Source organism: Gavialis gangeticus, unplaced genomic scaffold (genome assembly GCF_001723915.1).
Source record: "Gavialis gangeticus isolate Ggan-Ray unplaced genomic scaffold, GavGan_comp1, whole genome shotgun sequence".
NCBI classification, from domain to species: Eukaryota; Metazoa; Chordata; order Crocodylia; family Gavialidae; genus Gavialis; species Gavialis gangeticus.
The window spans coordinates 98,636,514-98,661,823 of record NW_017729025.1 but is presented as its reverse complement, the minus strand read 5'-3'; the positions used below and the strand labels follow the sequence as shown (position 1 = coordinate 98,661,823).

Here is a 25,310-nt window from a genome sequence, read left to right as displayed (position 1 = left end):
CCCCACAATCTTCATCCACCCCCACTCAGCACATGACGAGAGAGAGTTTAAAGAGAAAAAAAAAAAAAAATCAGTGTTTTAACAAAGAGATGGCTGAAACTTTCCTTATAGGCTACCTACATGTGACGATTACTCACTCAGTCTCTGTCCCTTCAGAGGGTCCAACTCAACTCAGCATGTGGAGGGATCAACTTTTGTCCATCAGCTATTGCTCATTTATGAATCAGGCGATACAAACCAAATATCTAAGCTTATTTTGGACCCAGGAAAGAACAGCACTGAGCCAAAAAACTAAAGCACACTAAGCTCCCTCCATGAAGACAGGGATCCTTGCCCTATTTCTAGACACACTGGAGGATTTAGTAACACTTTCGACCACTATACAGACCTTGTGGCACACAATGTTGGGGATGGGAGGTGTCTACAACAGAAGCCTTCTACTTTACTATACATTTAACAAAATCAAGAGCTCAAATTCTTCCAGAGCAAACCCCTTACACAAAAGCAAAGGCCATCCACAAGACACCAGAAACTTGAAGCCAGATTTACAAAGTACTCAGGGGCCTAAATATAAAGAAACTGAGTCTAGGAGGATTTACAGCAGTTAACGAAACAGGAAGCATGATCCAATGGAGAGAGACCTTCACCACTTCTATAAATCGTACTATACCCCCTACCTGCACGTTAGGCACCTAAACATCTTTAAGAGGTATTTAGCCCTTCTATCATGTTCCATGAGCCTGCGTGTTATTTGTGATCAATGGAGAGACTTTCCTTTGAAGCTGTCCACTATTGTATGCATTCATGAACAGAACCCAGCACATTTTTGACAGTGGTTTCTACATCTCCCTAATTTGGTGCTGAAGTACTTCTAAATTTTGTGGGACCCAAGGGCCAGGTGGTTATAAACACTGGATGGATCCACCCAGGCTGTCAAGAGTAGTGGGCTCTTCTCTCTATTAGTCAACATAAAGAATCTTCCACTGGAAGAAGGCTGGCCTATTCTAATCTCCAGAGTGGGAGGGCACATAGAGGACAATTCTGAACCTGTTCAATTAAGCTCTGCTCAGATGTTACCACTGGCTATGAAAATCAGGTGAGGTATGAGATCCCAGTTTTCTACACAAACCAAAGTGTTTCACAGACAGCCATGTTTCTGAGTCACCTCTGACCACATCATATGTTTTAATATGCTACAGGATATGACCATAATCCCAGTGAGCTTCCCCTGTTTCTGACCACCAAGACGCATGGTCTTTCAAACCAGCACAGATGGTAATTTAGCACACTCACCCAGTGTAAAGAGCTGGCATTCTGGCATACAGCCAACTAGAATGACATTTTCCAGCATGCCAGCAAAGCTTGTAGCAGATGAAAACAGTTCATACCTTGGCAAAGTTCTTACCATTTTAGTAAGAATTCATGCATCCATTCATAAAACAGCTTAGTGTATGCTAAGCACCGAACCTTGGGCTCTGTGCCATGTTAACGAAGAAAGCATGTCAGAGATGAGTGGGCTCTGGACGCTGAATCCTTTAAGAGAGCTTTTCCCTTTCCCTTACCCCAGATGTGTTGTGGCAAGGAAAAATATAATCCTCCAACCATGCTCATTTTCTACCACAAAACCTTTTTTCAAATTGGAAATCTTTAGCCTAAATATGATTCCTTAGCTCAGGGGTCAACTGGGACAGGCCCCAACAACAGATTAAGACTATGACTGAGTTCAAAGTTAAATAGCTACAGATATTACTTCAGTGGCAAACAATGTATACGTCATACAGAAAGGAAATCTCAGTGTTGTGAGCTATGGAGATGTCAAAAAAGGAGATCAGTCACTTTGAAAGAAACAAGGATAATAAGTGAGCAAACGCCCAGCCCAAAGCCTCCATCTCTGCTATTGTCTTGATAGTTCCTTGACATCTTACCTTGCAGACAGTAGAAGGTCTTACTTTTAATGTCGGGTCAGATAACAATTTGATAAAGAACTACTGGGGCACATGTCTGGCTTTGATAGCACAATGGTTTCCCTAAGGGAACCCAGGAGAGGTTAAGATGCCTTTCAAACGCTTTTCCTCTTGTCAGAATTATTTGCACTTCACCACATCAAGCCAGTAATTGTTCTCCCTGAGAGAAAGAAACCCTGCTGCCCAAGTCTCTGAACACAACCCCACAGATACCACTGCTCAGAGGCCTGTGAAATACAATAGTAAGAGATTAAGAGAAGGGAGCTGTCACTTCTAGAACCTGCCCTCTTCTCTTGGGACACCAGCATCTGGCACAAAATCCTTCAGCCCACGACAAGTAATATATTGCAGAGTTGAGGAAACAGTACAAGTCAGCATGAAATCTGCGTGCATGTGGAAGAGTAACCATCTACTCTACACAGCACTAATCCTTAGAAAGCACGGTTAGCCGTTCTCCTCCAACCAGCACTAATAGCAAGGGCTCTTCCATTCTTTTTGATTGCTACCAAAATGCGGAGTGCATCATTACACTCTCCAATCCCCGAAGAACATTTTTCTCCCCCTATCATTCCTCCCCATGCAAAGTTTTGCTATTTTGCACTGGGCAAGGGGAGTTTCAGTCTCCAATCTCCCAGGAACCTTTTTTCACTACCAGTCACTCCCATCTAAGGTTAAATTATTTGGCACCCAGGAAACAAAAAAGGGTAGAGGGAAATGGGAGGGTGGTAGGGGGGAGAGGAAAGAAAGTAACCGATTACTGTTGCTTCCTAGACCACCACCAAACAGCCCTGCAATGATGAAAAACTTGACAAATAAAAGGATTTGAAACTAGAGATACTTGCCCTTTATTCCCTCCGTCCAAGGCTATAAGAGTCTCCTTTGTAGCATCAAGGAGAATACAAATAGTGAGAGATTCCATCAGAATTGTGGGAGTGCCCAAATATCTTTTAGTCAAGCCTCACTAAGTAAGAAATTAAGATAAAGATAACTATTTACTAGCAGAGAGATGGAAGGACAACAAAAGAGTCTGACTTTGGCAGACAGGATATAACTGAACACATTGTATTTATTATGGATGTGTAATTATTTAGCTTATGAGAGGATAATTAATTTGAATGGTTCTGATGTTCACTTACTGTGGGAAAGCAAATATAATACTGCAAAGAGAAACACCATGTACTTGCCAGCTCTGAAAGGAGGACTATGGGGCCTGACTGTACTGTTTTCTTTCTTTAGCTTCCACAGGATTAGCAAGGTTGAGAAGGGCATGACCAGTACTTTCCTTATCTCAACATCATTAGGAAGAAGTGCAAAAAATCACCATTTTCAGCTTCAAATCCAAGTGTAACCATCACCTGCCATGATCTTGGTCCAAGAAAGGAAAAAACAAGTTTGATGGCAAGGAGAGGAATACTGTCTTCAATTGACTTCTGTTGTATGTGACAAAAACCATTCTCAAGCTGCTTCTTCTGTGCTCCAAGAATACCACAGAATGGGTGAAGCATTACATGTCACATATACTCCAGTATAACACCAGCAAAGAAAGAGGAGAGTCAAATTTCCTGCGAGGGCCCTACCTGGAAACAGATATTATTGGGCTGGAAAATCCATGGAGAGGCGCTTTCTAAGAGGATTAAATCTTAAGAGTGTTTGATAGGACTAGATTACAGAGACTTTATTTATAGGAATACTTGCTTCTGTTGGGAGTGGAAAGCTCTGAGCTGCCTATGAGCTACCTGCCTTTGAATCTGGAGAATTTGTTAGGGGATGGAAGATATGACTGGAATCTTTGAGACAGATGGATGCTTCCTGAATTGCACTTCCACTTCTACAGGTGCTGCTGCTTGGACTCCTTTTTGGGACAATCTCTATTTCCATGTGGCAGTAATTAGTGTTAGGAATTTGTTTCACGCTGCCATAATTTGAGTGGTAAAACATGTTCTATTTCATGAGCAAATTGTAGACTCTGCAGAACCACTCTGGTGAATGTATTTATAGTGCAAGAACTGTTTGTTTGTTTTATTTGCATTTTCTTTCATTGAATATTTTAGGTTGTTTCAACCTTTCCTTCAGACTCACAGGCCTTTAGGCTGTTTTTGTTTTCTGTGGATAGTTTATGTATTGTTTAGCCTTTTTTGTAAGAGAATGACTAAATAGGCTTTTTCCTCTTTCTAAATTCTATGATTCTGGGAACTAAAAAACCCCCCCTCCAGCTATCAAGGAGAGGTTCAAATGCAACAACCATCGGATGCTGTCTGGTCATGAGACACAGGACCCTACTATATCTCCTTGCATAAATGGGAGAGATTAAATTGACTGGCAGCTTCCTTTGTCAATGAAAGAAGAAATAAGGATCAAGGGGAACAAGCACACATTTTTCAGGCTGGAAGCAAGTACTAATCTACTGAAAGGAATGAGAAATAATACATCTGAGACCACTCTGCCTCCCAGGCTTCAGATGCTGCAGCAGAAAAAAAAAAATTCAGAATGAAGATGGCGGAGGAAAATGGGAACAGACCTCACAGTGCAGGATGTGAAGGCAGAGCAGACCCGAACTTTCAAGAATGGTAAGAACGCAGATTCTCTCTACTTAACTTCACTCAAACCCAAAACATAAGGTTAGCCCTTGTTAACCCTGTGGAAGCTTATAACTTCACTCAAACCCCATGTTCACAATCCTCTTTCACAGCTTTCCATAAACTGAAGGTATTTTTTTAAAATCAAACTGCCAAACCTCCTGCCACAGCTCTGTACATGTTTCATGAATCCCTGTGAACCTGACTAGTGGGACCTCAAAAGCTAATCCATGATTTGTGTCATTTGGACTCCTCCCACTGCCAGCTCCATCCTTTGCAATGCCTCCACTTTATCTTACTGCTGAGTCCCTTGCATCATTTCCAAAGCCTTCATTAAATGCTGTTGGAAGTCTGCTTTTTAACCTTCACATCTGTGTTTATCCTCTGCACAAAAACAGAGCAAAATCTGTGCCTGGCAGGCATTTCCTTTTGTACAACTCCCTTTTCTTTCCCTTTCTGGATTTTCAGAGCATGAAATGTGCCTGCTAATCCTAATTGCCTCAGATGGTGAGTCTTGCAAAGACAAGACAAAGGGGGCAGCCTTCCACCAATAAGCGTAACCCTGCACAGTTCTTGCACACCCTTTGCCTGCTTCTAAGCAAATGAACCTCCAGAGAGCTCCCATCCTGCTTTAGTGTCACTCTAAAGAATAAACTAAGGAAAGGCTGTGCTTGGATTCCTCAGTCCTTGTGATTGGATCTCCAGGCATGAAGCTATATTAGAAAGAAGAATTCACTTTTCTCTCTCCCTCAGTATAAGTTCATGCATTCTTAGTTCTGTCCTCTGTTGCTCTGTGTCCAAGATTGGCCAGGGTATGAGAGCTCCTGCTGGGGTACCTAACCTCTGTAGGGTTAGGGTCTCCCAAATATTGCTACTTTGTGTCAAAGCAAAGATCTGAGATTGAGTTTTCGAGAGGGGCATTTGTATGACTACAAAATTGCATCTCAGCTTCTCTTTTTCAGCAAGGAAAGAACTTTATGGGCCCTGGCTGCCACCAAAAATTCTGGCACTTCCGCCAGTCTTCACAGACTTCATAGACATTAGGGCTGGAAGGGACCTTGGAAGATCGAGTCCAGCCCCCCACCCAAAGGGCAGGAAAGTCAGCTTATCAGTGCTTTGGAGCAAAAAAATACTCATTTGGAGCAGCTGAGGTACACCTATCCCTTTCTCCTACTTTGTAGGTTAAGTCCATTTCCTGGTTCACCACAGGTTCCTCCCAGACTTGGAGCAGCCTCTTTGAAATATCCCCTTAGAAATGTCTCCATAGGTCTTATTCGGGAAGCCAAAAGGTCTTTCTCCAGCAACAGGGGTGACTTTGCACCAAATGGAAGGATCAGCTCGTCCAGAGCCCTCTCTAGGCCTCATCTAGTTCATTTCATTATTTTGAGGGACAATGTAATATTTGCCCCTCCAGTCTTTTCTCTGACACTTGTCCTAATATCCAATTTTAGACAATTCAAGCAAGACTCCCACTTCATCCCCAAGAAGCTCGCTCAGAGCTTAACACACAATGGACTGAAAGGGCCTCCTGGAATAGTGGACACAGTCCCCTACATTTGCAGACAATCACTCAAGGATTCCCTGCCTTCCCACCTTCTGCTCAGCAGTGTGGATTTACTACACCAACACAAGGCACAGCTCTGTTCAAACTAGCAGCCCTTTGCTGGAAGAGACTGGTATTTCTATAACAAAACATTCCTACTGAAGACATGGTCCTACCAAAACCGTACATTCCCCTGCCCAGGCAGATAGGAGAGGGTAAGAGAAACTTGCTTCACATTCCAGAACTCATATTTTCAGGACCAGTTTGTAGTGCCCTCCTTCTTCCCACTGCAATTCTCACACATGGGCAAGCACACACAGCTGATAACATTTCACAGCTATGATATCCTGTGAACAGGATAGCTCTGCTTAGGAGATATCTGCCTGCACTAAATTTGCGTGTTGGGGAGTTTAAGGCAAAGCCATGTGCCCCTGGGGAAAATGCAACTCTATTAATAAGAATGCAGGTCCCGACAAATAAATAAACCCTACAAACTAACACAGCGTCATTGGGGAAAGAAATGCTGACAGATCGTGTTTATGGAATGCATTTTAAGAAAGCACTGTGCTCATTAAGGGCACCTACCCAGTGCAATGGCTCATGCACAGCCATTGCATCTGCAAGGGAAGCAGGCCCTAACCTCATCTACAAAACAAGGAAGTTGAAGGAGATCACCAAGGGAGCAATTTATGATTCCTCCTGAAGTGTGGATAAGGAAAAGGAGAAAATGCAGAGTAACCACTGGGACGGGGGAGGGATAAACAAACAATTTTCTGGGTGGAAGTGGTGGGGAAAGGTGGGGAGCAAGGAGCAGAGTAAAAATACACTGATGATGCAACTGGTGGGAAGTAAATCAAGGCAAGAGATGATAACTAAGTTGGGAAGAATACCTAACAAGGAGAGGGTTTGCTCAGACTGAAAAAGAGCAGGGGTGTCAAACTCACCCTGGGCTAGGTCTGGACCACGGAGGCTCCTCCTGGGCCAGATCCATGGAGCCAGCAGCAGCTTCAGTGCATGTGGGACCAATGGCACAGGTCCATGTTCAGGCAGTGGCACAGGTCAGGAATAGTGCAGCAGTGGTGGGTCCAGGGGCAGACTGATGCATGGGTCAGGGAACTGGGAGATAATATGGGTCTGGGGGTGAGCAGCAGAGTGGGTTGGGGACTGCATAATAGTAGAGCAAGTGAGAGCTGTATCTGCACAGCCCTCACTCACCCCCTGCAGCCAATGGCCAAATTCTAATCAGGGGCGCAGGGACCCAAAATTCTGCAGCAGACCATGCCCACTGGCCTCACCCCTTAACTTCCAGTAGTCCACTGGACTACCAGTGGGCTGGCTGGTATGGTACCCTGGGCCAGATTTGGCCTGTGAGTTATACATTTAACACCCCTGGAAAAGATGGTGAAATGGGAGCTAGGTTGAATGACATAGAGGACCTCAAGGCAATGGGAAAGGGAAAGGTAAAGGTAAAGAGCTTTGAAAAGATGATCGCAGTTTGTCACTGTATTTGGGGGGTACTAAGCTTTTTTCTTTTTTTTTTTTTAATTGGGGGAGACGGCACAGGGTTGAAGGGAGATGTTCACAGTCTAGAGCAGACACCAGAACTCTTTGCTGCAACATGCGAGCCAGAGCTTTCAGAGTGCAGCAGGGAGGGAGTTTTAGTATACAAAGCAGTCTTCTAGCTTATGAAACACTGAATTCTATACAGCATCTAGACTCTAGGTGATTTTGTGTTTCCAGAGTTGATGTGGGTACCAGAGGAAACAGTACAGTACAAAATCCACTGTGGAAAAACAATGCTATGATCAAGATCCAACAGAAGACTAAAATGGTAAGTACTAAGACACACTGGCAAGTGATGGGATGTTAAACATTCAAGGAGTTAAATATTCACAGCAGCAAGCAGCCTGCCATGAGAAAGCGAAGCTGAGCAGATAACATTTAAAGTTACCTGCTTAAACTCCTGATACAGCAGAGCTCTCAGTAGGAACCAATTCACAGATATTACAAAAGCAAAGACAAGAGCAAAAGATGCTAGTGCTTTTATTTCTTTACTTTAAATTATTAAAGTCTAGTTTCTCTGTCTGTGGGTTAAATTTTAAGTCAAACTTGAGCTCAGGGCAGAAGCAGAGCAATTCAGCTACTTGGCATGCAGGCCCTGGGCTGGGAGAGGGACAGCTTCTTCAACCAGGTCTCATTTCTTTCTAGGGCGGACCTGACCTGACCATAATCCAACTTGAACTAGTTTGTACTATTTTTAAAGGACACTAAGAACTGACCGGGAAGCTGCTATGCAGCATAATTACAGCATGACACAACTGACAAGTCTCCAAACAGGAGGTAAGGGAACTTAAGACATGATATCATAGTTTACTGGCCCATAGCCGATTCTGTTAGACTACACAGTAAGCCAAATTCCATGACAAAGAAAAGCCATGCAGCCAAACAGGAAACCCTGTAGGCACCCCAAAATACCATGCTAACAACAATGGAGTCTAGACTACCATGTCACACAACTGCAAAGTACCAGCACTGGTATACACCAAGAGATGCTAAAACTGGTTCAAGTAGCCTCAAAGTCCTGAGACTCATTATGAACTCCACCTCACAGGACCCCAACCAGCTGTCTCAGTTCAGTGGGATAGCAGGGCTAGTTACCATCTCACTCTAAGTACAGGAATGGGAAAATAAGCACCTCTTCATACACTTGGCCAGGCAACCAGCTGGAGGGGTGCACTGTTACCATAAATCCTCATGCTTATAGAAACAATCAATGCAGTTAAGTAGATTAATCAAAAGATTGTGGGTGTGCACAAGAAAGGGACACACTGAATTAGGACTCAGCTGATGGCAGAAAAGAGAAAGGTCATTAGCTAACTATAAGCAGCATATTTGTCATCCCAACTAGAAGACAAAACATTAATCCAGCCTACTTTACAGAGGGCTCAACCACTGCGGTTGTGAGGTTCTCTATTAATATTGCTATTATGTTTAGCATTTTGTTCCACAGTGCTTCCCACTGCAGAGGCTGGGCTTGTAGTGGCTCGCAGCTCCCCAGTGCCAGCTTTCTTGTAGTTCAGAAATCAACATTTGCACACTGAGGGCACTCCACAGCAGTATATCAATAGTTTCAGTTCCAATTAGCCATTTAGCAAGTAAAGTATGCATGATGATGCCATGCCTCCACTTTCTGCCATCTCTGGATCATTGTAAATCAATGTACCAAGAGTCCCCTTCCGCAGCTTCCCTGGGATCTTAATTGACAGAGTAGTCACATTTGTTTCGTTTTTGAAAGAAGAAAAAAAATAGTGGTTCTGGATCAGACTGTGAGGGGTGAGGAAAAGAAGCTCTCTCTTCTGTTTCTGCTACTTTCAAGCCCTCTCCCTTTCTCTCATCTTCTGAGCAGCACTATGCCCACCTCTTCTCTCCCGCTCTTATCCATCTTGCTGTCATTGTCATGCACCCAATTCCTTCCCATCAGATTTACACTCCTGGATCTCCCACCACTTCTCCTCACCCTCCCCTCCACCACACACTTTCTGAGCCATCTCCTTCCATGCTGATGACCCATCCAACTCCCTGTCTACACATTTTCTCATTCTCACCTCCTCATTGAAAGCTCTGCAGCCAAGGTTTAAATCTCCCACTCACCAAAAGGGACATTCACTTGATTTGGTCTCCAACACTGCTCTAACTTATCTGTTGCTGAGCCCTAACCACGCAGCACTTCGTCCTTTTCCTCATGCTTTGTCATTCTGTTTTTCCACAATTTCTAGGCCATCAGTAAAACCAGTGACTTCTCTTCCCTTTATCCTACTGGTAAGACTGTTGATGCTTGGAGTGGCTGACAGGTCAAAGAGGAAGAGGATGGGGGATGCTTCAGGTCTCCCCCACACTCGACTATTCTGTCCTTCACTCTCTGACTCAGCTCAATACTAGTTTCCTTTGCTTTTGGTCTTAGCATTGAAAAACACCTCAGGAGGGAATCCTATCACTAGGCTAACTTCTTCCATTACAAATTCTCTCCCCTTTGCATTCTGCCAGTCTTCTTGGCACAAGAAATTCTTCACTTCTCCAACTTCACTGAACCTAGTGCCTACAAATCTTAGCTGCCTTGTCATCACCTTTGACTCATTCCTCAAACCCTCCTCTTTCCCTGCCTCCCTTTCTTTCTCTACACAGGATCTGAGTTTCTTCTAAGAGCAACCTGACAAAATGACATGCCTTTCCTCATTCCCCATATTTGCATTCCCTTCCTATATCCACTCTCTCCTCCTCTGCCCTCTCACAGGCACTGAAGTTTCTCATTTGTCTTCCTCCTCTAGCCTCTCCATTTCCCCCAGAGACCCCATCCCATCTCCTGGTCTCCCTTGCAGCCACTCTCATCCCCTCCCTTACTGCTCATTCTCTGCTGGTTCTTCCTCCTCACACTTCAACATGCTTTCATCTCCACTCTTAAAAAAATCTTTTGATCCCACCTACTTCTCCAACTGCTGCCCCATCTTCCTGCTTCCTGACATCTCTAGGTCACTAAAAGACATTGAAAACAATTACTGTCCTCCAGTTCCACCCTAGACCCTTTGTAATCCAGCTTCTGGCCCTTGCACTCAACTAGATCTCTTCTCACAGTTTCCAATGATATCTTTCTAGCCAAGGCTCAAAACTGAGGTGGATACCTCATCCCTTTCCTCTTTGACCCACCAGTCTTTCCAACTCCCTTAGCAATGCAAGTAAGAACATAAATAACATACCAGGTCAGACCATAGGTCCATCTAGCCCAGCACCCTGAATCTCAGTGTCAAAGAGTGGATGCCAAGGAGAAAAGGATATATGCAGATTGATCTGTCCCCTGTCCCTCTTTTCTTGCAGCTTCTACCATTCAGAGACCTAGGACGTTCTAAATCGTAGGCTGTGCCCTTGCATCTTGGAATCTTGTCCTTGATTGACTTATACAACTTGCCCCTCAGCTGGTTTTCCTCCGCTCTCTCTAACTGCTCCTTCCATATGTTTATTCAAAAATCCTTCTCACTCCTCCCACTTTCAGGGAAGGGGGCACCTACAGGACTCCTTTGGTTTTCTTGACTCCTACTTGCATCTCCTTCTGTCCAAAGGAAATTTAACCATCATCTCTATGTTTACAACTCACAAATCTCTCTCCACTCACAACATAGATCCTTCTTGTCCAAAAAAACCCTCCATTTCTGACCTCTCCATATTCTCCTCAAGGGAGATCACCTATGTTCACAGGACACCCGTGTTTTGGGTGTTTGTACAATGCACACCCAGTACAATGGTATCCTGAATCTGGGTAAAGCCTCTGGATGCTAATGAAATATAAAGAGGTGTTCTGAGAGATTCATTTATATGGCAAGTTAAGTTTCTCCTCTCTGTGCTACAACTCTCACCACCAGTTTTAACACAGATGCTTTGCTTAATAGAGATGCTTTGCTTAAGTTGTGTTTTGGAAGAAGGCCTTGGCCTGATTTACTTCCCCCACTCTGACTTTACTAAAACCCTTTTCTAAACAACTCTAGCCTCTACAGAAAGGATGATCTTATAATAGCACAGAGGCAAAAGTGGTTTCCACCCAGCTAGGGTGGTATAGCCAGCACAATGTCTAGAATCAGATGAGCTGTGAATGAAATAATTGGAAAGATGCAGGTGACTTGTGACCTTTACAGCTCCTGGCCTCCTTTTCTTGTTCAGCTTATTGTGTTGATGTCTTAAGAATGCAGAAGCATATAGCAAATAATAGCAGCAAGCCTCCATCACAACATGGCTTCTGATCAACTCATTGGTCAAACACTAACTAAACTCCAGGGCTGCAACCAGAAACATGCAGTCTTATATTAGGCTCCATTTACACATGAAAGGCAATCTAAAAATCAACACAGTACCATGACCACAACAAGCAATGCACTGCTCTGTAGCAACAGGGCTGTTGCAGTGTCCCGCATTCTTGTGCCAGACTGGTTGGGAAACCTGGTTCCAAGATTTTTACATTTAAAAGGCTGGACATAAACTCTGACTCCTCTGACTGTACCTAAAGAGCATTACGTTACACTGCAGGTTACTGTGATAATTTATAGCCCTTTAACAAAATAGCTTCCAGGGGCTTTCATTCAGTCCCTCTTCCTATAAAAAGTTGCGGATTGTGGGCAACATCTTTTTAAAGACACAGCAGGCTGAGAGAAACTACTTTTATGGCTAAGTGAGCTTTATCGCCTACAAAAAAAGACATGTCCCCAAGAGGCCCTCAACACCCACAGAGAGATGAACACTGCTACAAAATAATATCCCATATAGCATACTAATATCTAGAAATTCATCACTTTACCAATGCCTAGGCAAGGAATAAATAAGAGGTCAAAGCCCTTCACACTTACGGCCATGGGATCATTTTAATCTCTCTAGGCCACATTTTTGCTTTTCTGAATCTCAGCCCATCACCCCCTATCAAATTAGGAAGCATTTCTGCAAAGTTCCATATTCATGCTTACACAGCACTTGGGTTTTATACATGACAATGATCATATCCCATCACGGGGAACTGAGCCAGGCTGTAACTTGTGATGGAGCAGGGCAGGGCAGTTGGATCCCCACTACACTGAGCATATTTTACAAGGAAGCCTCATTCTGGCAAGTGTTTCCCCAATTCTTCGCTTGTGTGCATTACAGTAACTTCTCCTTTCTAAAGTCTTCTAAAGAAGCATCATGGCCAGAACAATTCAACCACTGATTCATAAGCTGCCCATTTTTTCCTCCCACTGTTCTTCCCAGTACACACCAATTTAAGTCAGGTAGCTCCCTCCTCTCACAATGTAACATCTTCAAATCTTCATATTTTCTGAAGCATTTGAAGCTTCATTTCAGTCCCGTGGTTCAAACCTTTCATACCACAAAAGTGCTTGCTATATAACTGGCAGGTGAGGTTCTTTGAGTAAATATGATATGTTATTAGACCAACTAAAACAGTTGCAAAAATTCTTTTCAAGCTTTTGGGTACAAACACCCTTGATCAGGCTGAGGAAGCACCTGCAGTTGGTCTGTACTCTTCCTGGATGAAACAGAATAGAAGCCAGAGGCCAGCATGCAAGAATGCCCATTAGTGAAAATGCAAATTGAGGTAGTCAATGGGTGAAAAGCAGGTGTGGGGGGAAGGAGAACATGGACTTGGTGATAAGAATATAGCTGGTAACTGTTGTCTAATGAGATAATCTAAGGACAGTTGGAATTTACTAAATTATCTAGTTTAACCTCCCATGCAACACAGACCACCAAATTTCACCAGCAATTCCTACCTCAAGCCCATAACTTCTGTTTGAACTACAACACATTCTTTACTGGTTTTAAGACTTCAAGTGAAAGAATCTATGTGAGTTGTTTCCATTAGACTGATACATAATTAAGGTGTCTGTGTTACTACTATTAAAAAGTTGGCACCAATCAAACATTAAAAACCTATTTCTACTCTAAAAATAACTACCTTGGATATTATATCTTGTGTCTAAAGGACCCTCTATCCAAATTTCTCTTCCCATGTAGTTATTTTAGACTAAGCACTTAACATTCTTTGATTAGCTATGTACATTCTCTTCTTAAGTCTCATTATGAATGAAGGTTTTCCAGATTCATTCAATTCTTGTAGCAGTCTTCTGAACTTTTTCCAACTTTTCAACATCCTTTTCCAAATGTGGACACCAGAACTGGATATAGGGCACCAGGAACAGTGTTAATGAAAACCATGTGCAAAAGCAATACCACCTCCCTACTAATATCTGAAGTGAAATATCCCTCTGCTTCTACACCAAAGGATCTCATTTGTTCTTAAATCAGCTTATATTATCCTCTCCAGATTGTGGCAGAAGACATAGCAGTGGATTGCTACCTCATCTTTACCTTCCATTAAAGAGCAAATTTGACAAAGCCTGTATGTTTGGTTCCAAAACATTCTGGATTCTAAATGAAGTGCCTCCTCCTTAACTGACTTAAGCCTGAGATGCATGACGGCTTTGGCCCAGAGTCCCCCAACAGAGCTGCTTCCCATTGCAAACCCAAATCCTTTCCAAACCCTGTTGACTTGGCATTACTTAGGAGCAGAATAGTACTCAGAGTCCTATTTCAGCTGTGTTTGCACAAATGAGCATGGAGGCCAAGGCATGCTTTTACCAGGGCTGATAAGAAAAGCACAATTACGCCCTCACATCTCATTTTGGGAATGTAATCATCGCCCCAACCTTCTTCCCAACAAGAAGTGTAATTAGCTCTTCAGGACTTTTTATTTGGGAACGATAACCCTTTACCAGAGCCCTCTTCTGTGGAAGGAAAAAAGAGAGAGCAGGGCAACGCACAAATGCTCTCAAACAGTAGAAAAGCTAAGGCTAGAGCACTATGTATGCTTCCATTCCACAATTCCTGAAATCCAGCCAGAGTCACAATCACTGGCTGAGGCTCCACTTACAAGTGGTAAGAAGCTCAGGCAGATCCCATCCCAACAACTACTACATCTTAGTTTCCATTCTCTTCCATTTTCAGAAGCAAACAACATCCTTACCAACTCAGTCTATCCAGCCTAATGGATCACGCAAAGAAGCCTAACCATAATCTTTGTGACTGTCACAATGGGAGTTTTTAAAAAAAAGAGAAACTATGGTTTCCCAGAATACCTACAGGCTGGTAGCAGCATACCTACAGGCTGGGAAACTCCCTTCTTGTCAGCACAGAGGCAGAAAAGGATCTTGGAGTCATTATTGACTCCAAGATGAATATGGGCCAACAATGTGGGGATGCGGTCAGGAAGGCTAACTGCACCTTGTCATGCATCCATAGATGCATCACGAGCAGGCCCAAGGAGGTGATCCTCACCCTCTATGCAACATTGGTCAGGCCGCAGTTGGAGCAGTGTCCAGTTCTGGGCACCGCACTTCAGGAGGGATGTAGCCAGCATCAAGAGGGTCCAGAGGAGGGCCACTCGCATGATCGGGGGCAGCAAGGCAGGCCCTACGAGGGGAGGCTACAGGACCTGAACCTGTTCAGCCTCCACAACAGAAGGTTGAGAGGGGATCTGATGGCTGTCTATAAACTGACCACAGGGGACCAGCAGGCAATGGGAGAGTCCCTGTTCCCCCAACCACTACTGGGAGTAACAAGGAATAATGGCCATAAGTTGATGGAGGGTAGATTCAGGCTAGATATCAGGAGGCACTACTTCAGTCAGGGTGGCTAGGATCTGGAACCAACTTCCAAGGGAAGTGTTGCTCGCTTCTACCCTGGGGGTCTTCAAAACGAGGCTAGACAGACACCTAGTCAGGGTCATTTGACCCCAGAATTCTTTCCTGCCATGGCAGGGGGTCAGACTTGATGATCTGCTCAGGTCCCTTCTGACCCTACCAACTATGAAACTATTTGGAATGAACTAGGGTTTGAATTCAAAATGCAGTGACTGTTCTACATTAACTCCCTCTGTGGAAACTATTATTCTGTCTAAGGAGCACTTTTAAGTGCAGATGAAGAATATCCATGAAGGACAGCACTGCAAAACAGCTTTGGTGAAATATTCTGCAACAGTTAGTCTAGACTGTTTCCCCATAAAGGCAAACCTGAGATGCAAGAGTCCTCTATAATGAATACTCCCATAGGAACTTCCAGAGCAGTTCCAGGAAAATGAGGAGCTTCTGTAAAGACTAGATCAGTCACCCTCTGTGCTTTCAGACAATTTATTTACACATGTTCAAACAAAAAATAAACCTGCTGCTAATCTAATACTGGGTCCTCTCACAATCAATCCATCACCTTGTGACCTTGGTGCGCTTCTGAATCCAACCAAAATGAGGCGACATGGAAGATCTACAGAGTTTCAGGAACCATGGTTAATTAACTCATTTGGTTAGTAAGTTAGTACTGACTTAATGCTCCACAGTGCACAAAACACTCCTATGCTAGAGAAGTCAGACATCTTTCAGAAGACAACTCAAAATCTGTAACCCAAAAAACTAAGTCCATGAAGGGACATGGGCACTGTCTCAAGAAGCATTAGATCATGTGCCCCAGTAAGTTTCAGGAAGGTAATTCCATTCTGCTTCTTAATGCTGCCTTGAAGTTTTAGTTTAATACTAATTTTCTTATTTGTCAGCTAATAGGAGTTGGCAATAGGCTAGTTAGTAGCACTAGACTACAATGCTTTAAACTTAAATTTATCTGTATAGCTTTTAACATGCTAGCTAAAGGAATTCTAAATTGAATATTTGATTTAAGTTAACTGTTGGGTCCTCTCATGTTGCAAGCAGAGACAAAGATACGCATGCTATCAAACTGCATCATCCACATACTGCTGTACAATCAGCTTCCATCAGCTATAACGTGCTTTAAGGGCTCTTATCGCAGGCTCATTCGCTCTGCATAGCTAACACAATCAGAGACAGCAGAAAGTTCTACAAAGATGATCTCAAGATTCCATTTAAAACACAGCTGCCCACTAAAAAAAATGCAGCCTTATTTATACAAATGGTAATAGGAAGATGTTCTTATGTGAACAGGGCCCACTTGTTGCGAATGGACTGTTAAGTATATGCTTTCTGTCCTGCCTTAGACTCAGTGCTTTTTAAAGCCAAACCCAGAGTAAGATGCGAAGCAAAGTGAAGCGAAGCGAGAATGGATAAGGACACAAAAAACAAGCTAACTTGGTTATCTGCTGAAGCCAGGGGCATGACATCAGGACGTTAGCCCCTGCACTCTGGTATCAAAACACAGAAAATAAGCACATTCTGAGCAGGTGAGTGGAAGGAGAATATTATAGTACTCAGCATAAAGCAGCACACTAGCTCTTTGCACCCTTGCCTTACTGCCGAGAAGCTGTAACTTCCATCAGTAGAACACACACAGCCGCTCTGTTGCTGCTGTTTTTATATCATTTATCTCACCAAACTTCTCTCTCCTCTACTCAGTCCTCTCCTAGAGAGCAGGCTTCCTGCACTCCTCTCTTAGTGAACTCACACAGTTGTGCATTCTGGCTCCAAAATCAACTCAGACCCTTTCCTGTTAGCAGGTTGAACTGACCTCCACAGAAGCCACAGAAAAGGGATGGTAAGAAAAGCGACTGAGCCAGAACAATTTTTAGGGGCCCTTGTAATGACATTCTGGCTCTGCTGCTGCATCCTTAACCGTGTCCTCAGAGTGAGGGTGACAATATTTTGATTATTTCCAGCTCCTAGGTGTCAGATGTGCATGGATCTACTGAACAGGTTTATGATGGGAGTCTGAGACTGGTTTTGGAAAGCTCTATGCCAGTAGTTAAAAGAGTCTGCTTATTGCAGATCACAATTAAAGCCTCAGTATGGGTCCTGATGGTCACGGCTCCCCCTCTCTTTGCAGGTCTCTCAGCTTTCTGGTTTGATGCAGGTTACTGTACCTGTTCATTCTCTGTTGCTTTATGTTTCCTTTCTGTCTCTAATTTATTTGCAGACTTAGAGTACAGTCCAACAAAAGCTGATGAAAGGTGAAAGCTCAGAAAATCTTCTGAACTTGGACCACAGTGTTGTTGCCCAAAGGAGAGAAGGCTAGTGTAGTATAAGGGGTACTGTTATAACCAGGCAGACAGACTTTGGCTCTTCCCATTCCAGCCTCATATCAACTATGCCAGTGAGACTCCTCTTTAGACAGCAACTCTGGATGACAAAGGCCTATAATGCCACGATCCACCCAACAAAACGACCTTGCCACATGTGCATGCTGCGCCTGCTTGTGCATTGGACAGTGGATATGAGTGGACATAAAAGACAAGGGTGACTAACAAATAGTCTCTTGCCCCAGAAACTACCACTTACCCAAAGGAGGTCATAGTTAGTATGGAGCCAACACAGTCACTGGGTCAGCACAACATTTCAAGTCAGCTACAGAGACAGACAGAGGCACATGTCCCAGTGTCAAACACAACATGCCAATTATGCTCTCTGCCTCCATCAGTAGATGTCTAGCAGCTCAGAGCACTGTTTAGCTCCCCTATACTGTAACCACAAAAACCTGCTGGGCTCCTCTACCCAAGACTGGTGTTTCAAAGGAAGATGCCTGCGGTTCTTCTAAATGCTACCTATACTATTTTCCTCACTGCCTTCACTGTATTAGGTTACAATGCTACAGGACAACACAAACCACAGCAAGAAAAAAAAAAAATAGGGGGCAGCAAGGCTTCCCATTAAAGCATGAAACAGTAAAAGAACATATTTTCACTGCTTTGCACACCATAATGCCTAGGTGGACTATCCAGCTGCTAGTACTACATTCTTTACAAAATGGAACGGATCTAGAATTCACCTACTTAATCCTGACAATGGAGATAGCACAAAAGAAAAAAACCCAACTACTCAGACCTCAGAAAAAGGGCCAACTCATTTTAAGGGTTCTGCAGAGTTCACATCTTTCTGGGCATAGTAGAACCAGACACTGAATTCATATAATACAACTGCATTAAAACACTGAACAGATATTCAAACCATATTGTGTGTGAAAAGGAGGGTTTGGCTAGGATACTACCCCAAAAGTTATGCAGAGGCCCTAAATGACACTTAGCTTCTGGCAGCCTAAAGTTGCCTTTAAAACCTATTTTCTCTGTCTTTTATAAGCCAGAACGTAACCCAACCAGTGCCCGTGTTGGACTGGAAAGGCTGAGAGGAAACACTGAGGAAAAGGAAAAAACCCCCCCAAAAACCCAACTCCACAAAGACGTTGGTTACACTCCTGCCAGTAGCAAAACATGGCTCCTGGAGAGGAGGTAGAAAGCAGAAAATTACCTTTCTGTAAAGATACTCATAATATAGAGGACCCAATCAATTCCTGCTCACCTTTCCATGGTATAGTCAGTTGGTCAAGACACTCCCAGAGAAGAGACTACTGTCCCTGAAAATAGCCTTAGCAAAGCTCAGAGCTCCAACCCAGGCCCTGGTCTGAGCAACTAGGTATTATGCAAGCAAATTCAAGGGGTGGAGGATTACAAAAGCGTCTGTAAATCACTGTGAGATCTAGGGGCAGCAGAAAGGGAATCAACCCAGGCCCTTGCAAAATGGGAAACAGCCAGCCTCCCAATGCCAGGGAAGTTGGAGTAGCTGCCTGGATTACTGTTTCCAAGGTAACCAAACCAGTCTGTTATCAGGTTCATTTTCATCATTAAAGCAAAAACAAAAAGGTAATTGGATTAATTATTGAAGCAACACCAGCCAAGGCACTACTACTAATTGTCCATTTATCAGGGGCTTATAAATGGTCACTTTAATTGGCATTGGGCTAGAACATGCCACCAGTGCACTCACCTGCCCAAATCTGCTTCAGTATGAGCATAAGGGGAGCAAGGAAGGAATGGGAAGACACATAAGAGGGACAGATGGCTAATGGGTATGGTCTGGTGACTTGGACTCAGAAGACCCAGAGGTCCTAATCCTAAACCTAAAATACTGAGTGACCTTGGACAAGTCACTTCCTCTGCAAGCCCCAGTTTCCTTACCTGTAACATGAAAAGAACAGTTACATGCTTTGTACAGCACTTCGATTCAGGGATTAAAAGCACTAAAAAAAGAGTTTTAACAGTTCCAAGCAAAAAGCAGGGCAACTAGAAGGGTTTAAGTTAAAGCTGAAGTTCTGACTCACTGTATGAACTCAGGCAAATGATCCAGAAATACCTCAGTAACCCAAGCTGAGCTAAAAATTGGATATAGTGTCTGGCTTGGGAAACCATAGTTCAATGGATACTGAGCAGTTTATTGGGGTCATTGGTTTTCATCAAGCATAGGTTGACAGTGACAAAAAGTCACTCCCATCAGAACTGTATGGTTACCACTATAGTAAATTGGCATAATGAGTTCAGTTCCTAAAAGCCATCACAATTAGCACAAAACAGGAAATGCACTGGTACAATAAGAAGAAATATCTAAGCATTGTACCCCTACAGCAAGTCCCACATCAGTCAGGATTCAGGTATGAGATGCAATGGAGGAAGCCTGTGCTACCCCAGCTTATCCTTCAAATAAACGGAGCTGTTTAGTCTCTGGGCTGTCAATCTAGCACCCCATAATGCTGGTGTTGTACCCACTCTGCAGAAGCCAAAGCATATCTGCACTATTCAACAGTAAAAGGGTTCAGAATATCTGCACACTCCAGCAAAGGGTCCAGACTAACTCTGCCAGCATGATGTGGAAGACACGCATGCAATCTGTTTTCATACAGAAAAAATGTTAAATTCATTAAGCTGTCTCCATGCCAGGGCAGACACTTCAGACAGTGATCATGTGGTACAGAAATATTTCCTGAACTCAGGTTCCTGGCTCTTAAGTTGGCAGACACCAAATGTAGGTCTCCTATTGAGGAAAAGGACTATAAACAGGCTTCTGTGTCCCTTCATAGTTTTTAAAGCCCTCTGTGAAGCTGAGAAAACATATCTGATCCCCTGTTATTTGGCAAACACTGATTTTTTTTCTCCCCCAGTGCTTTCATTGAACTGAAACTAAGGTCTGCTTTTTTTTCCTTTTCTTCTATTACTTTGCCAGCATGTCCCTCCCTAGCTTGAAGAATATAATTGTCAGGTAATTGCCATATAGCCTGTAGGGGAAGTTAACACAGGTGAACATGGGGCCTTAAAGTTTTTTCATCACAGTGGGAGGGAATGCCAGTTTTTATTGATTTGAAATGGATATTAGATCTACCTTTGTCTTTCACCCAATACAAATTCACAGCATCTTGTCTAAGCTCTGACTTCAGTTGAGAAAGGCTGTGCAAAGGCACACTGGGTATGTGTTCAGCTCCGGGGAACAAACAAACAAGCAAAAACACAGCAAAGCAGGTAGTGCAGAACTAAAGCTGTGAGCTCCGAATATGTGATTCTAAGCATCGTTTGGGAGCCTATACATGAGCAGCAAAGTTCTCAAATCTGCTGGAGTGCGGTAATTACCGTGCTCCAGCAGCCTCCAACATCTCACGTATCAGCAAGCCCCATCGCTTAAAGTGTCCCCACTGCTTAAAAATGGCGGCAGGGGCGCTTTAGATAAAGCACCCCTGGCAGCCATTTTAAGCACAGGGACACTGATACACGAGAGACTCCGAGCACTTTAATTAGAGCAGCTCTAAGCACCACCCCCACTTCCTGAAGCACATGTATAAATGCCCTATTGGTTTATCCTCTATAGCAGGGGGTTTCAACCTTTTTTAATAAGTGTACCCCTGACAGCCAGATGCAGAGTTGGGGGGGCAGGTGCACGACCAGGTGCAGTGGGGATGGAGTGTGGCCAAAAGCGGAGTAGTGGCAGTGTGGGGTGGTGGGTGAGAGCAGCGGTCTCTGCATGCGAACTCCCCCATACCTCCCTGCCCATGCCTCTCTTCTTCGTCCCCACCTGGCCCTGCTCCTGGGAGGTGGCAGCATGGGTGGTGGGTGGCAGCGCTCTGTCCCCACCTGCCTGCGCATACCCCCGGTTGACAACCCCTGCTCCATAGCATAATTCTCACTATTACCACAGAGTTTGATAGTCTGACATGGAGAAAGGCTGTCATAAGGGCCACTGACAACCTTTAATGATCTGCTCAATGGTTTTAAAGAGCTGGCCAAGAAGTTCTCAGGGTTTTCAGTATGTCTTGTAATACTAGGGAAGCCGAGAGGAATGGAAGGAAGTTAACAGCATGCCAATATTATAAAATGTTAAAAGAGACAACCCATGCTTTACGGTAGTCTCATGAGCTTCACTTCCAAGCAAAAAATAATATAACTTCTGATGTGAGACTTAATAATGAATTAAAGGAGGGCAATAATAATTAATGTCAGTCAACAGGCTTTATGGGAAAGCGCATCTTGTGCAACTTGAAATCTTTTCTTGATGAGATTATAAGTTTGAGTGATAAAGCTAACAGAGTTGATGAAATGAAGGTTTATGAGGCATTTCACTTGACACTACACAATATTTTCATCAAGAAATAAGAATACAAAACCACCCTGGAATACATTAGAGGTATTAAAAAGGAGCCAACTGATAGCTCTTCAGAATGTAATTGTAAACAAGAAGTCATCACTGAGTGCAGCAGTTTCTACTGGGGTCCCAAAGGTGTTACTTCTTGGCAGTTATGCTTTCTTAGCATGCCTGTCAGTGGCCTGGAAGAAGTCTAGATCATTACTGATAAACCTTGAAGATTATTAAAATGTTGGTGGAATGGTAGATAACAGTTATCTGGATCTCTTGGTACACTAACATGGGTTCATTTGGTACACTGACTTGAAACCAACATGGGTTCATTAAAGGCAGGTCCTGTCAGACCAACCTAGTTGCCTTCTATGACCAGGTCACAAAATCCTTGGACGCAGGTGCTGCGGTGGATGTAGTCTTCCTGGACTTTAGCAAGGCCTTTGACACTGCCTCCCACCCCATTCTCATCAAAAAATTAAGTGACTGTGGTGTTGATGCCTACAGTCAGCTGGGTCACAAATTGGCTGGAGGGCTGTACCCAGAGAGTGGTGGTGGACCGGTCATTTTTAACCTGGAGGGATGTGGGCAGTGGGGCTCCCCAGGGCTTGGTCCTGGGCCTGCGCTGTTCAACATCTTCATCAGAGACTTGGACGAGGGGGTGAAAAGCACCTTCAAGTTTGCGGATGACACAAAGATGTGGGGAGAAGTAGGCATGTTAGAAGGGAGGAACTACAACTAGAACTGGACAGGTTACAAGGGTGGGCAGATAAGAATAGGATGGGCTTCAGTACTGACAAGTGCAATGTACTGCACCTGGGGAGGAAGAACCAGCAGCATACCTACAGGCTGGGGAACTCCCTTCTTGTCAGCACAGAGGCAGAAAAGGATCTTGGAGTCATTATGGATTCCGAGATGAACATGGGCCGCCAATGTGAGAATGCAGTCAGGAAGGCCAACCACACCTTGTCATGCATCCACAGATGCATCATGAGCAGGTCCAAGGTGATCCTCCCCCACTATGCAACAGTGGTCAGGCCGCAGTTGGAGTACTGTGTCCAGTTCTGGGTACCGCACTTCAAGAGGGACATGAACAGTATTGAGAGGGTCCAGAGGAGGGCCACTCGCATGATCAGGGGGCAGCAGGGCAGGCCCTATGAGGGGAGGCTACGGGACTTGAACCTGTTCAGCCTCCACAACAGAAGGCCGAGAGGGGATCTAGTGGCCGTCTATAAACTTACCAAGGGGGACCAGCGGGAAACGGGAGAGACCCTGTTCCCCTGAGCTCTACCAGGAGTAACTAGGAATAATGGCCATAAGTTGACTGAGAGGAGGTTCAGGCTGGACATCAGGAAGCACTACTTCACACAGTCAGGACGGCTACGATCTGGAACCAACTTCCAAGGGAAGTGGTGCTTGCTCTTACCCTGGGGTTCTTCAAAAGGAGGCTAGACAAATCACTGAGCTGGGGTCGTTTGACCCCAGTACTCTTTCCTGCCCATGGCAGGGGGTCAGACTTGATGATCTGCTCAGGTCCCTTCCGACCCTACCAACTATGAAACTAGACACAAGCAAAAAGACGTGTGTTGTTTAATGCCAACAAATGTAAAAATACACACCTAGTTACCAAGCACAGAGGCCTTGTTCATGGGGTGGGGATTCTGTATTTAGGTCTGGTTTACCACAAGAAATGCAAGATGAACTTAGTCATCAAGAGTACTACAATGTCCTTGCTTTAGTGAAGGAACTGTAAATTTCTTGCCTGCATAATCTCTTTGATTGAGCAGGGCACAGAAAGGGTGTGCACAGTGGCATATTACATATGGGGGCTCAGAGTTCCCCAAACAGAGCAAGGCTTGGGCAGGGTTACTTTTCACCACAAACCCAAGACAACAAAGAATAAGAGAATTTCTGCTCTAATATAGAAATGCCAGGAGATTATACATTTCCCAGCAGCAGAGGATCAGGAGATCTGTGGGGGGAGGGGTGAAGTTAGGTGCCTCCAAAGCCAGGCTGGCAGAGAGTTCTGCAGTGTTGCCTGGCAGCTAGTAATTATCTGCCAGCGAGCTGTTTCCACATGCTGACAGCCAAAATCCCACATAAGCAACAAGTATGGTGAAGGATGTGTGTCAGCTAAAGCTAAAGTTATAGGCTAGATCCCCCATTCTTCAGGTAGTAGGGTACTTGTGTTTGGCAACTTTGCCTTTGGCTGCTTTCACAATTGCTCCACCAGGGTGAGTAGGAGTTAAATCAAGAACTTAACTGATATACCAAGTGAGACAAAGAACTAGAAGAGACTTGGAGTCTGGTAAAGAAAGAAAGGCTTTAAAGAAACAGGCCACTGCACTGAAACTACACAGCCACACTAAACCATCATGGCTCTCTCCACTCACGATGACCGTCTTGTGCTCAGACACAAAACAAGCAAAAACTGTTTGGGTGTCCCTACCTTTTCTACCTTTCTGGCATGTGCACCATTTGGTAACAGAAGCACTGGTTCTGAGGTCTTTTTATGTCATCTATCTTCTGTTCCTTTCTCTAGCTACACAAAATACCTGTCCACACCCCCTCCAAGACAATTTCCCTATGCTGGTATAATTACAAAGCAATTCAGGCTCAACCAAAAAAGCATCCTAAAGAATTATGCCATCTATCATATGACTATTTCATTCACAGGCTGCCAAAGCCCCACTCCTCTTCCCCCCCGCCCCCGCCTGCCCTTTAAGGCTCCCAAATGCCTGTGTGCTGTATGTGGTGGCAGCCGAGGTTTTAATACGCACTTATTAAGATCCTAATTGAATCCCGCGCTGCCTTGTGAGAGCCTTGCCAGCCGGAACATGAACAAGGCACCCTATAATTCAATTAGAAGGACCTGCAGCAAGCTGATCATTAGGCTGTCAGATTGTTAAAAGAAGACATTTGGGATCATGAGGGAGTTAAAGGCAGGATTATTAACTGCCCCCCCCACCCCCTGGGGCTCAGAGGCTCCCCTAATATGTACTTGAAACATCATATCTGCAGCCCAGAGAGCACATAATTTTCTAGGCATGTGAACCAGCCCTACTGCAGAATGTAGTTTCTCGTTGAAGCACTCTTAAGACACTACCCATGTTGCAGACAGAATTCCCCAGGCTCTTCCCTGCCAGACTGATCCCACTATGCACAGATGTTGGAGAGCATATGACCTATGCACAGGTCACAAAAAGGGCATTTCGTTACCTGCCAAGACCCTGTTAACAGATGAGTGGGTGGCCAAGCCAGGCTGTCCACGTTCATGGAAAATCCCAGCATAAGGCAA

The 25,310-nt window shown here is 44.2% G+C and overlaps 1 protein-coding gene across 1 annotated transcript in view; it reads right to left on the bottom strand.

Annotated features, from left to right (window-relative positions):
* AMBRA1 (autophagy and beclin 1 regulator 1) overlaps positions 1-25,310 on the bottom strand; it is a 181,619-nt gene that overhangs the window by 77,589 nt on the left and 78,720 nt on the right. The window contains exon 13 of the mRNA XM_019519295.1: positions 25,232-25,310. This exon is cut by the window's right edge and continues 3 nt beyond it. Coding sequence (XP_019374840.1) covers positions 25,232-25,310 — 79 coding nt within the window. The remainder of the gene's footprint in view (positions 1-25,231) is intronic.